General features: G+C 41.1%; 1 protein-coding gene across 1 annotated transcript in view; it reads right to left on the bottom strand.

The window, feature by feature from the left end:
• Positions 1-14181, bottom strand: part of lrp8 (low density lipoprotein receptor-related protein 8, apolipoprotein e receptor) — a 241779-nt gene that overhangs the window by 37626 nt on the left and 189972 nt on the right. Inside the window, exons 10-12 of the mRNA XM_062997991.1 lie at positions 11242-11413; positions 4078-4305; positions 448-566 (exon numbers count right to left, since the gene is read on the bottom strand). Coding sequence (XP_062854061.1) covers positions 448-566; positions 4078-4305; positions 11242-11413 — 519 coding nt within the window. The remainder of the gene's footprint in view (positions 1-447; positions 567-4077; positions 4306-11241; positions 11414-14181) is intronic.

A 14181-nucleotide genomic window follows, 5' to 3' on the forward strand; every position in this document is an offset into this window, starting at 1 on the left:
CCAGAGAAATAATAAACATATTGATGCCCATTCAGTCTGACCTACGCTGACAGTGACTGTTGAAAGCGGCAAATGTGAGCAATGTTGGACACAGGAGACTGCTCTCAATTGTTCCTGTTCCAATTCTGTCATTTTTTTTGTTTTGTTTCAGAATTCATCTCTCATTCTTTCCTGTCATCGCTCTCCCAGTTTCTCTCTTTCCCTCTTAATAATGAATAAACTTAGTAGACCAAAGAGTGACATGTCAAAGAGAAGAGACAGAAGCAGAAGCCAAACCCTTGCACTGTGTCACAGTTTGCTTTCCTTTCTGCTCTTCATCTCTCACCGCACCTTCTGGTGTTTTACATGATTTGCCAGCATTTAAATTTGCTAACTGCATGTTTATGATTTAAAAATTGGAAAAGTAAAATCGGCTCAGTTGTTCCTTCACCAGCAGCACGTTTATACCTAGAGTAATCCCATTGGGCCACTCGATTCGCTCAGAGACCAGAAGCTGCCGGTCCACACCATTTAACCCAGACTTCTCAATCTTTGCTTGCATCCCCCAGTCTGACCAGTACATGAATCTAAAAAGAAAAAAACGAACAATAATGCACAATAATAATAATCATTACCATCATTTCTATCAGTAGTTTAGGCTGCATCACAATTACACTTTCAACACTTATCAACAAAGACGTCAATAAAAACTGGACAGTTGTGGCCTCGCGATTAAGGTACTGGACTAGTAATCCAAAGGTTGCTGGTTCAAGCCCCACCACTGCCAGGTTGCCACTGTTGGGCCCTTGAGCAAGGCCCTTAACCCTCAATTGCTAAGACACTGAACTGTCACTGTACTGTAAGTCGCTTTGGATAAAAGCGTCTGCTAAATGCTGTAAATGTAAATGTAAATGTAAATGTTAATGTAAGAATACATATTTACATAATGATTAACCACATGCACAAAGAAATAGAAGTTATAATAATAATAATCTTCAGTCATTCTCTATAACATCTCCAGAGCTTAACTATAAACAAATCATGATGTACAGTATGTAGTTAAAAGTATGATGACACCTGACCCTGAGCTTGCTGGAATTCCTATTCCAAAACCATAAAGAATAACATGGAGACGCCCGGTCCCCTCTTTAAACACATCTTCAACACACCAGCAGCACACATCACGAGGTAACACTTTCATTTACAGTTTTCTAAGTCCTAGGTGTTAACCAGGGAAGTCTGAGGTACAAACTTCAAATTACTAGGTAATTATGTACAGTAGTGGTAATTATCATCATGTTGGCATCAGTTTGCACCTCACACTTACCTGGTTAAAACCTTTGAACCTGTGAGATCAGGCTATGTAGTACTTTGGAATTGGTACCTCACCTTGGGACCTTACTTTGTTGATAGTGATGTAGTATTTTGAAAAATGTTATATTATTAAATCATTTTATTATAATATAAGTTCTTAGTATCTTAAGGCCTAGAATGGAAAATTCCAGTACCGTTATGAGTAAAAGCTTGAAGGTCAGGATGTAGTCTGTAACGTGGTGCAGGACAGAGCAAGACACAGATGAGGTCAGCAATCTTGTTTTTTTAAAACAGTAAACATCAACCACTTGGAGATGGTTCTAAATGATGTGTATAAATTACCTTTACATTCAAAACCTGAGGATTGGAATGTAAAAAAAGAAGGGGTGATTATCTCATCCCTCTAGAAACTGTATAAAAATGAAAGTTTGTGAACATTGAGATGCATCCAGATCTGTGCCCAGGTTTCTCTTTTTTTAAAAGAGAAAAAGTTTGGAGCCTTTTTCTCTTTTAACTGAATCTAGCATCTGAAATATTTATTTTGAATGTTTTGTGTTAGTTTAATAGTCTGCCACGAGAGATTGGAGTCTTTGCACCTTAACAATACCTAGAACTTAGAAGAAGTGTAAAAGAAAGTGTTACCCATCACTGTGTTTTTGGCAGCAAGCTTTAACCCTCAAAGTAAGTATTTTTGGGAAGCAGTTACTTTCAGCAAAAATCCCCATTCATTTTTATCTCTTTATTATTTTATAATCTCTCACTCACTCACTGTCTTAACCGCTTATCTAGTTAGGGTCGCAAGGGGGGGGTGCTGGAGCCTATCCCAGCTTTTCAATGAGCGCAAGGCACACAGTAACACCCTGGACGGGATGCCAGTCCATCGCAGGGCAGACACACACACATACCCATTCACCTATAGGGCAATTGAGTGTCTCCAATTAACCTGACTGCATGGTTTTGGACGGTGGGAGGAAAACTCCGCACAGATAAGACCCGGACCGCCACGCCTGGGGATCAAACCCAGGACCTTCTTGCTGTGAGGCGACAGTGCTACCCACCGAACCACTGTGCCGCCCTATTTAATAATCTAAAATTGTTAAATTAAGTTCGACCTGGAAGTGGCTATAAAATGCATTGTATATTTAATAATTGTTATAATTAATAATACATACATACATTATTACATGAGCTCAGACTTACTCAATGCTTTATGAGACATTTTAATTCTGTTGTTTACTATCATAGGGATTAATAATTACAAAATACCACAGATTTAGATGTAAATAATTAACATGCTCATTTTTTATTAGTATTTAGTTCCAGGGAAGTTCTTGTGAATAATTCAGTAAACCTAAGATAAACCTTTATTATTTATTAGGTACACGTGCTGCAGGTATACACTATCCATCTATCCAAATGTTGCTATGCATGCAGACCCATCACTAGCCTGTCAGTGAACCAGAACTGACAAATAACCAAGTTACATTTAGGAGCAGCAGATAGTTTGTCAATAAGAAGTTTTCTTGTGTAAGAAGTGTGGGGTGCTTGTGTGGCACAGTGGTAATTTACGCTAGCCCACTGTGACTGGGTTCCAGGGTTTGAATCTGAATTGGATGTTATAGCAGGACAACAAACCAAAACACACATTAAAACAGGTTTTGAAAATGCTAATTCAGGCTAATGCTTTAATATGTACTTGTATTTAGCTGAAATGACAATAAAACCTCATTTATCTTAAAATAACAGTAAACAAATCACATTTATTTGAGCATTGTGAAAGATTACCACTGTTTCACCTTCATTTCCAGCCTTACTGTGAATTCCTCATACTAAAAATTTTAGCATTATTATTAGGGCTGGCACCAATCCGATACTCTGTATCGGTATCGCTCCGATATTGGCCCAAATCTCGGGATCAGAAATCGGAAGGAAAAAAACGTGTAATCCGATCTGATACTGTTGCTTAATAAATAACACTTAATATAAATAAGGCCATTGTTTGTGTGTAAAGAAAATAACCTATAACCTAAAGAAAATCTTGTCCCGGCTTGGAGATCTCTCACATCCTCAACCATTAATCCATTAGTGTTATGAAATAAAACAAACTACACCGTTTCCTGTTTAGCCACAGACGTCCTCTTCAAAATCCAGCAGGGTTTAATAACCTAAAAACGTGACAGAACTTTAACTGAAAATCTCAACCAAACTCTGCGTCAATTCTAATTGGTCCATCGCGTTTGATTGACATCCACGTCTTCCAATTGTAAACACTTTGGACGACACGCCGTAAAGCGAGATGTTAAACGTGAACAACAGCTTGAACGTAAGTGAAACCAAAAATGCTGCTAAATGTTCTGTGTGTAAAAGTTCAAATAAAAACAGCAGTTGTGTATAAGTGTGATGTTGTAGCTTCTGTATTTATTCCTTAAGTATATTTGTTTTACAGTCTGAGCGTTGTTATTATTTAGATAGCTAGTTTAACCATGGTGCATTGAGACGTGTATTATTACTGCTTAGTTGTTTGAGAGGAGAAATGAGGGTATCGGATTGGTATCGGTATTGGCAGATACTCAATTTGCAGTATCGGTATCAGACATAAAAAAGTGGTATCGAGCCAGCCCTAATTATTAATATATTTTCATCAGAAAGTGGCAAAAGTAAAGGCTAAGCTAATGGTATGTAATTCCAAACCAGTAATAACTATTCAAATCCAAATTAATAACAAACATTTTTATCAGACAACTTAGATTTAAAAGCAAAGTAAAACATGTACAGTTCTCCTACCCTTGTCTGGGGTCAACAGCGATCGCTCGTGGTTCACCCAGGTCAGTGTCGATCAACACTTTTCTTTTCTTCCCATCACTGGTAGCGACTGAAATGGTTTTATGACCTGAATCTGTCCAGTAGAGGTTTTTGTGGATCCAGTCCACAGCTATTCCTTCTGGTGAATGCAGTGCCTGGTCAATGAGTGTGACCTGTTCTGATGAATTACTGGCCTTGTTGATGTATGCACTGCAAAAAACACAAACACATAAGAGATACACGTGAGTCTGTGTGTACAGCCCTCACCAGTTTGTTCATGACAAATCACAAGGTGTCTAGCAAGCATTACTGTACGACCTGAACCTCTTTACATGCCCAGCTGTTGTTTATGTTCATGCACAGACATCACAGCAATGCAACATCTGTGTACAGTGATGGTAGAACAATGCTATTCACCTGATATGAACATTCATTATTAAAGAGCTGACATCTTTAAAATATAATGAAAATGAAGCGTAAGACATGCTGAAAGGTGACGCAAGTGTCAGGCTACATCTGGCCGAGCTGCAGCAGCTGCATTATCATTAGACAGCATCTTGTCATCCTGATGTATCTCCACCAACAGGACGGGACTTTACAATCTGGTAATATTCCATCTGCAGCTTCCTAAGCGATCGTGTCTTTAACAGATGCTGTGCTATGCTGGTTGCCAGCTTTAAAACGGGCCTGCCTGCTCCTGTCTTATCTTTTTATGTGGAGCTTATCTGAGGACAGACTTGGTCAGTGTAAACCTCTCTAAAACTGCACATAAAAAGTGCTTTTGTAAGGTTTTAAACCGTAAGTATAGAATAAAATAAATGATAATTAGTGCATGTGAGCAAGTGAAAACACACTATTACAGTACAATTGCCTTTTTGCAGGTTAAATTAACTGTGGAGTCATCAGATCACAGAAATCACAGAGCATACAACATACACCGATCAACCATAACTTTAAAACCACCTCCTTGTTTCTACACTCACTGTCCATTTTATCAGCTTCACTTACCATATAGAAGCACTTTGTAGTTCTACAATTACTGACTGTAGTCCATCTGTTTCTCTGCATGCTTTGTTAGCCCCCTTTCATGCTTTTCTTCAATGGTCAGGATTCTCCCAAAACTACTACAGAGCAGGTATTATTTAGGTGGTGGTGACACAGACATGGTGGTGGTGTGTTAGTGTGTGTTGTGCTGGTATGAGTGGATCAGACACAGCAGTGCTGCTGGAGTTTTTAAACACCTTACTGTCACTGCTGGACTGAAAATAGTCCACCAACCAAAAACATCCAGCCAACAGCGCCCCATGGGCAGCGTCCTGTGACCACTGATGAAGATCTAGAAGATGACCGACTCAAACAGCAGCAATAGATGAGCGATCGTCTCTGACTTTCCATCTACAAGGTGGACCAACTAGGAAGGAGTGTCTAATAGAGTGGGCAGTGAGTGGACACGGTATTTAAAAACTCCAGCAGCGCTGCTGTGTCTGATCCACTTACAGTGTATCACAAAAGTGAGTACACCCCTCACATTTCAGCAAATATTTCATTATATCTTTTCATAAGACAACACTATAGACATGAAACTTGGATATAACTTAGAGTAGTCAGTGTACAACTTGTATAGCAGTGTAGATTTACTGTCTTCTGAAAATAACTCAACACACAGCCATTAATGTCTAAATAGCTGGCAACATAAGTGAGTACACCCCACAGTGAACATGTCCAAATTGTGCCCAAATGTGTCGTTGTCCCTCCCTGGTGTCATATGTCAAGGTCCCAGGTGTAAATGGGGAGCAGGGCTGTTAAATTTGGTGTTTTGGGTACAATTCTCTCATACTGGCCACTGGATATTCAACATGGCACCTCATGGCAAAGAACTCTCTGAGGATGTGAGAAATAGAATTGTTGCTCTCCACAAAGATGGCCTGGGCTATAAGAAGATTGCTAACACCCTGAAACTGAGCTACAGCATGGTGGCCAAGGTCATACAGCGGTTTTCCAGGACAGGTTCCACTCGGAACAGGCTTCGCCAGGGTCGACCAAAGAAGTTGAGTCCACGTGTTTGGCGTCATATCCAGAGGTTGGCTTTAAAAAATAGACACATGAGTGCTGCCAGCATTGCTGCAGAGGTTGAAGACGTGGGAGGTCAGCCTGTCAGTGCTCAGACCATACGCCGCACACTGCATCAACTCGGTCTGCATGGTCGTCATCCCAGAAGGAAGCTGACGCACAAGAAAGCCCGCAAACAGTTTGCTGAAGACAAGCAGTCCAAGAACATGGATTACTGGAATGCCCTGTGGTCTGACGAGACCAAGATAAACTTGTTTGGCTCAGATGGTGTCCAGCATGTGTGGCGGCACCCTGGTGAGAAGTACCAAGACAACTGTATCTTGCCTACAGTCAAGCATGGTGGTGGTAGCATCATGGTCTTGGGCTGCATGAGTGTTGCTGCCACTGGGGAGCTGCAGTTCATTGAGGGAAACATGAATTCCAACATGTACTGTGACATTCTGAAACAGAGCATGATCCCCTCCCTTCGAAAACTGGGCCTCATGGCAGTTTTCCAACAGGATAACGACCCCAAACACAACCTCCAAGATGACAACTGCCTTGCTGAGGAAGCTGAAGGTAAAGGTGATGGACTAAACCCAATTGAGCACCTGTGGCGCATCCTCAAGTGGAAGGTGGAAGAGTTCAAGGTGTCTAACATCCACCAGCTCCGTGATGTCATCATGGAGGAGTGGAAGAGGATTCCAGTAGCAACCTGTGCAGCTCTGGTGAATTCCATGCCCAGGAGGGTTAAGGCAGTGCTGGATAATAATGGTGGTCACACAAAATATTGACACTTTGGGCACAATTTGGACATGTTCACTGTGGGGTGTACTCACTTATGTTGCCAGCTATTTAGACATTAATGGCTGTGTGTTGAGTTATTTTCAGAAGACAGTAAATCTACACTGCTATACAAGTTGTACACTGACTACTCTAAGTTATATCCAAGTTTCATGTCTATAGTGTTGTCCCATGAAAAGATATAATGAAATATTTGCAGAAATGTGAGGGGTGTACTCACTTTTGTGATACACTGTATACCAGCACAACACACACTAACACACCACCACCATGTCAGTGTCACTGCAGTGCTGAGAATCATCCACCACCTAAATAATACCTGCTCTGTGGTGGTCCTGTGGGGGTCTTGACCATTGAAGAACAGGGTGAAAGCAGGTTAAAAAAATATGTAGAGAAACAGATGGACTACAGTCATTTACATTTACAGCATTTAGCAGACGCTTTTATCCAAAGCGGCTTGCAGTACTGTGACAGTATACAGTCTGAGCAATTGAAGGTTAAGGGTCTTGCTCAAGGGCCCAACAGTGGCAACCTGGCAGTGGTGAGGCTTGAACCGGCAACTTTCTGATTACTGGACCAGTACCTTAACCACTGCCCTACTACAGTCAGTAACTGTAGAACTACAAAGTGCTTCTATATGGCTTCCTGATAAAATGGACAGTGAGTGTAAAAACAAGGAGGTGGTTTTAATGTTATGGCTGATCAGTGTATCTTAAAAGCAATCATAAAACACACTGAAGTAAATTGCATAGTTTTATACTGAAGCAATCAATATTGGTTAAGAAAAGCCACATACATATCTATACTGTGTGTTTAGGACTTGACAAAGATGAATAAGATCATCGGGAGCAGGACATTGTCGCCCTAATTGCTTCTGTTCCTATTTTCTTGAGACATCTCGGCTAAAATGTCACATCCTATCGACCCAGAATTATGTTAATCAAAATTAATTATACCAGTAAAACATCAGCAGAGCTGACTGTGCACTTCTGAAATAGGACACCAAGAGAAACTCTTAACAACAAAATATATAAAGCCTCAATATATTCTGCCAGACAAGCATATAGACTTTAAGGCTTATCTACAACCCCAAATCAGAAAAAGTTGGGGCAGCATGGAAAATGCAAATAATAACAAACACAGAGTTTCTTACATTTTCTTTGACTTTTATTTGATGTCAGACAGGATGAACCTGAGATATTTCATGTTTTATCTGGTGAACTTCATTTCATTTATTAATAAACATCCATTCATGCATTTCAGGCCTGCAACACATTCCAAAAAAGTTGGGACAGTAAAGCATTTACCACTTTGTAATGTTGCCGTTCCTTTCCACCACACTTAAAAGACGTTTTGGCACCGAGGAGACCAAGTGATTTAATGTTTCAGCTTTTATTTTGTCTCGTTCTTCCTGCAAACACGTCTTAAGATGTACAACAGTACGGGGTCGTCGTTGTCGCATTTTCCGTTTCAAAATTCTCCACACATTCTCTATTGGGGACAGGTCAGGACTGCAGGCAGGCCAGTCCAGTACCCGTACCCTCTTCTTCCTCAGCCATGCCTTTGTAATGAGTGCAGCAGGTGGTTTTGCATCGTCTTGTTGAAAAATGCTGGACGTCCCAGAAAAAGACGACGTCTTGAAGGCAGCACATGTTGCTCTAAGATCTCAATGTACTTTTCTGCATTAATGCTGCATCACAGAAGTGTTAATGACCTTTCCCAAGAGCACTGACACAGCCCCATACCATGACAGACCCTGGTACTGACACACCCCCATACCATGACAGACCCTGGCTTTTGGACTTGTTGCTGATAACAGTCTGGATCCTTTTCATCTTTGGTCCGGAGCACACGGCGTCCATTATTTTTCCAAAAAAGACCTGGAATGCTGATTCATCTGACAACAATACACGTTTACACTGTGTTATCCTAGATGCCTCCGAGTCCAGAGAAGTCGACGCCGCTTCTGGACATGGTTAACATAAGACTTCTTTTTAGCACAGTAAAGTTTTAAGTGGCATTTGTGCAGTAACTCTGTATTGTAGTGCTTGACAAAGGTTTGCCAAACTAATCCCTCACCCATGTGGTTATATCAGCTATCGTTGAGTGGCGGTTCTTGGTGCAGCGCTGTCTGAGGGATGGAAGATCACAGGTGTTCAGCTGAGGCTTGCACCCTTGGCCTTCACACACTGAAATTCCTTCCGATTCCTTAAATGGTTTAATGATATTATGCACTGTAAAGGAAGAAATATGCAAATCCCTTCCAACCTTTCTTTGAGGTATATTGTTTTTCACCTCATTACTAGCCTTTTTTTGGAATGTGTTGCAGGCCTGAAATGCAGGAATGGATGTTTATTAACAAATGAAATGAAGTTGAGTAGATAAAACATGAAATATCTCAGGTTCATCCTGTCTGACATCAAATAAAAGTCAAAGTAAGTGTAAGGAACACTGCATTTTTATTTTATTTGCATTTTCCATACTCTCCCAACTTTTTCTGATTTGGGGTTGGATATAATGGTCAAATCTGAATGCTATTTTTGTATTTAATTCTGTAGTTGATTCTGAATCGTTATTATTAAAAAATACAGAAAATGAGTCAGCATTCCTTATACTCTCAAATAGAAAGAAGTGAAAATCAGCACTTTGTGTTGGTCACATACAAGTTCGAGCGTTTGGCCTTTTCTGATGACAGCACGGCTCCTCAAACTGCTTCAGCAGAGGAAGTCATTACAGCGTAATTCTTATGCAAAACTGTCAGCTATGTGCCATAGTGACTCTGGTAACATTTCCAGTACTGCTAACAGAATTATTCAGCAGAACTGCTTTAATTAGGACACCCAGCTGGCTGTGGGAAGAGAGATACGTAGACGAGGAGGCAGGGGAGGATGGACCGAGAGTGAGATCCTGAAATCAAGCTCTCCGTGCAATTTATTAGCATTCAGTGAAAGACACATGGTGTGTCCAAAGTGTCAAACAAACCCGCTTTATACTCATCAATGTAATTAACCCTAATTACAATCGAAGCATTATTACAAGAATGAGCCAAAATGTAACTTCAGAAATCTGTGCTACAGCACCAGCAATATGTTGGATAAACAACATTATCAGCTGATTTTAAGGTTTCATATTAAGGTTGCCTTTTTTCTATTTTATTGATGCATTACCTCCCAATTTAGTGTAGTCAGTTTGTCTTCCGCTGCTGGGGGATCCCCGATTGCAGTCGAGGTGGGTATATTGATGCTCACGCCTCCTTTGACCCGTGTGCAGCCTATAGCAAACCCTTTTTCACCCATGCATTCTGCACAGGCGTCTCTCTATCTGCCAATCAGGGTCCTTACACAGCGTTTGAAGACCCCACCCACATAGTCCGGTCATCCCGCGCTAGCAGAAACAGTAGCCAATCAGTGTCTGCTGCACTCAGCCGACCGGTGGCAACGCCTAGTTCCGAACCAGGGAGTTCAAAATCTCAGCGCTGGTGTGCTAGCGGAATATCCCGCTGTGCCACCTGGATGCCCATGTTGCCTTTTTTAAATGTTTAAAATGATGGGACTTCAGCTCAAAAGTCACTCCGTCATTGTATACCTGAAGATCTTGCGATGAAACAGGTCACACCAGTACATTTTGTTGGAATGCACGTCTAGGTACCGCAGCAGGATATTCCGCTAGCACACCAGCGCAGAGATTTTGAACTCCCTGGTCCGAAACTCGGCGTTGCCACCGGTCGGCTGGGTGCAGCAGACACTGATTGACTACTGTTTCTGCTAGGGCGGGATGACCGGACTATGTGAGTGGGGTCTTCAAACGCTGTGTAAGGACCCTGATTGGCAGATAGAGAGGCACCTGTGCAGAATGCATGGGTGAAAAAAGGGTTCCGCTATAGGCTGCACACAGGTTGGAGGAGGCGTGAGCATCAATATAAACACCTCGACTGCAATCAGGGTCCCCCAGCAGTGGAAGACAAACTGACTACACTAAACTAGGAGAAAATGCATCAATTAAATAGAAAGAGGCAACATTTCTAACATTATCCAGCTCACTGGTGAAAGCTTAATATCAGCTGATAATGTTGATTAACCAACATATCAAGTCAAATTTTGGCTCCTTCTTGTAATAATGCTACAATTGTGATTAGGATTAATTACATTGATTAGTATAAACCAGGGTGTTCAGAATCTCGGCGCCGGTGTGCTAGCAGAATATCCGTCTGCGTCACCTGGACGCCCATGTTGCCTTTTTTAAATGTTTAAAATGATAGGACTTCAGCTCAAAAGTCACTCCATCATTGCATACCTGAAGATCTTGCGATGAAACAGGTCACACCAGTACATTTTGTTGGAAGTGACGTCCACGTCAAGTGCCACGGCGTTTTTCAAGGTGGGTGCTACCTGACTGTAGTCTCGTCTCACCAGGTCAATCCGCCGGATCTCGTGTCGGTTTGTGAACATCAGGTATGGACTCGTTCCTGTAAGAACAACATATTAGACATTAGTTTTGGACTTAAACCGGAGTGTACACTCACTCATGCACAGAACTTTGAACTTATTAAAACTCAATAATAATAATAATAATAATGAAATTGGACAGAGAACACTGTTAACCACATTTTTACATTAGAGAAGTCTTATAAAATGACTGCCTTACTGTAAAAACTCATGTCCGCCCTCGCGCTAATACGATTTTTTCCAGATTTTGACAAAGTTTACAAATTATGACAAAGTTTCCTTTTATTATTTTTATAAAATAATAAAATACTGTATTTGTGCTTATCTTTTATTTATCTAAATAATGAATGTCCTTATTTCTGAGGTAGGTACAAACTATACAAAACAATGCTGCACATTTCCCTTATGTGTAAAAAAACTGAAATGAAATAAATTCAACATTAAATAAATTAATAAATAATACAAATAAAGAAAGTTTCCTCACATAAATAAATACATTTGGGTGAAAAATTCAGAACCTGGCAACCCTGTAGTGACGTCAACCAGGCAAGCTGAATAGTGCCGGCGCCCTCTGCTGTTTAAAGTGAATATCCATTCATTATACAGTGGTACCTCTATATACGAGCTGCTCCACATACGAGCTTTTCGAGATCCGAGCCGAGGCTCGGACAAAATTTCTGCTCTAGATACGAGCCCAGATCCAAGATACGAGCCGGGCTGGAGCTTTGGGGACGCAACCGCTAGTTTGCGCGTCAGCGCAAGGGAGCCGTTTCAAAGGAATTTCCCAACTACTACTACTACTAGTACAGTACTTGCTCCCACAATCCTCGGTCCCACAATCCTCTAGCATCCCTTCATCCCGTTCTTCTCATGGGTCCCAAGAAAGTAAGTGCAAGTGACAATTGCGAGAAGTAGAAGAGGATGATGTCGATTGAGTTAAAGCAAGAGATAATAGAAAAGCATGAGCAAGGCGTGCTTTTTATAATAATACTGATTATTACGTATTTTATACATTTTTCTTACTGTTTTTTATACATTTTTCTTTTATTTATTTATTTTGTTATGTTTTATATGTTTATACATGTGTTTTTCTTAATTAAAAACGTGTATTTTTTCATAATTTACGATATTTTGGGGACTTGTCAGAGGGCTGGAACGGATTAATTCTATTTCCTTTATTTTAAATGGGGAAAATTAGTTCGAGATACGAGCTGCTCTACCTACGAGCTCGGCTCTGGAACGAATTAAACTCGTATCTAGAGGTACCACTGTACATGTAAACCGATTTGAATCGTTACACATGTGAATTGATTTTTAACTGTCTTGTGGTGCATCGTTACATCCCTACTTTTTAATGATCATGGTTAGGTGGGTCCAGTGCCACCAGGAAAATTGGGTATGGCAGCAATACACCCTGGACAGAGCTTTAATACCTTCGAGTGCATCACACATGAAGCCATTCACTCAGTCATCTCCAGAGCAGTCATTTAGAGCAGACATTACACTGTTTTCAAATGTGGAATAAAACTAAAGTAACTAGAAAGAAATCCATGCAAACAAAAAAAGAATATGCCAAACTCGCCACAGACAGTGACCAACAGTAAGGTTTGATCCAAGGGTCTGTGAGCTTAGTGCTGATTAGCACTCCTGCTGAGCCACTGTAGTAAACTCAAAATACTCAAAATACTTCAAATTTTTCAAAAAGAAAATGACCCCTAACCTGTGGGTGGTGGACCATTCTCAGCACTGCAATGACATGAATGTTGTACATGGTATTGTGTTGTACTGGTATGAGTCTATCAGGTGTAGCAGCGTTGTTGGGATTTTGAAGCACTTCAGTGTTAATGCTGGAAAGAAACTAGTGCTCCAACTAAAAATATAAATCCATCAGCGTCCTGTGATTAAAAACACCTACGACCAGGTTGTGTTCCTAATATAGGGGCCAGTAAATTTTAACAGTATTTAAAAAAAGGTGGCGCCCAGGTGGCGCAGCGGGATTTTTCGCTAGCACACCAGCACCGAGATTCTGAACTGCTCGGTTCGAAACACCGGTCGGCTGGGCGCCATCTAGCAGGCATAATTGGCAGTGCCTGCAGCAGACAATAATTGGCCACTTTGCTGAATGACTGGACTATGTGGGTGGGGTGTTTAAATGTTTCTTTGTTTTATTAGGATTTTAACGTCATGTTTTACTTTTGGTTACATTCATGACAGAAAGTCGTTACACAAGATTCATCAGCTCACAAGTTTAATGTAAAAAAAAATTGTCATGGACAATTTAGTATCTCCAGGTGACCTCACTTGCACGTTTTTGAACTGTGGGAGAAAACTGGAGCTCTCGGAGTAAACCGGGGAGAACATGCAAACTCCACAAAGAGAGGATGCGGACCGCCCCACCTGGGTATCGAACCCAGGACCTTCTTGCTGTGAGGTGACAGTGCTACCCACTTAGCCACCGTGCCGCCCCGGTCATCAAATGCTGTGCAAGGACCCTGGTTAGCAGATAGAGGCACCAGTGCAGAGTGCATGGGTTAAAAGAAGGGGTCCGCTAAGGACTGTGCATGCGTCGGAGGAAGCGTGAGCAGTAATATACCCTCCTCGAATGCAATCAGGGATCCACAGCAGCGGAAGACAAATTGACTACGCTAAATCGGGAGAAAAGTGGGAGAAAATGCATACAGAGTGCAGAGTATATATAGACTTCTGAAAAAGCTTGTACCCCTCCACTATAAATATACACTGAATCCTCAAAACTCTGCATCCTAGTACAATTCATAGGGAATGTGCA

This window comes from Trichomycterus rosablanca, chromosome 6, assembly GCF_030014385.1.
Source record: "Trichomycterus rosablanca isolate fTriRos1 chromosome 6, fTriRos1.hap1, whole genome shotgun sequence".
In the NCBI taxonomy this organism is placed as follows: domain Eukaryota; kingdom Metazoa; phylum Chordata; class Actinopteri; order Siluriformes; family Trichomycteridae; genus Trichomycterus; species Trichomycterus rosablanca.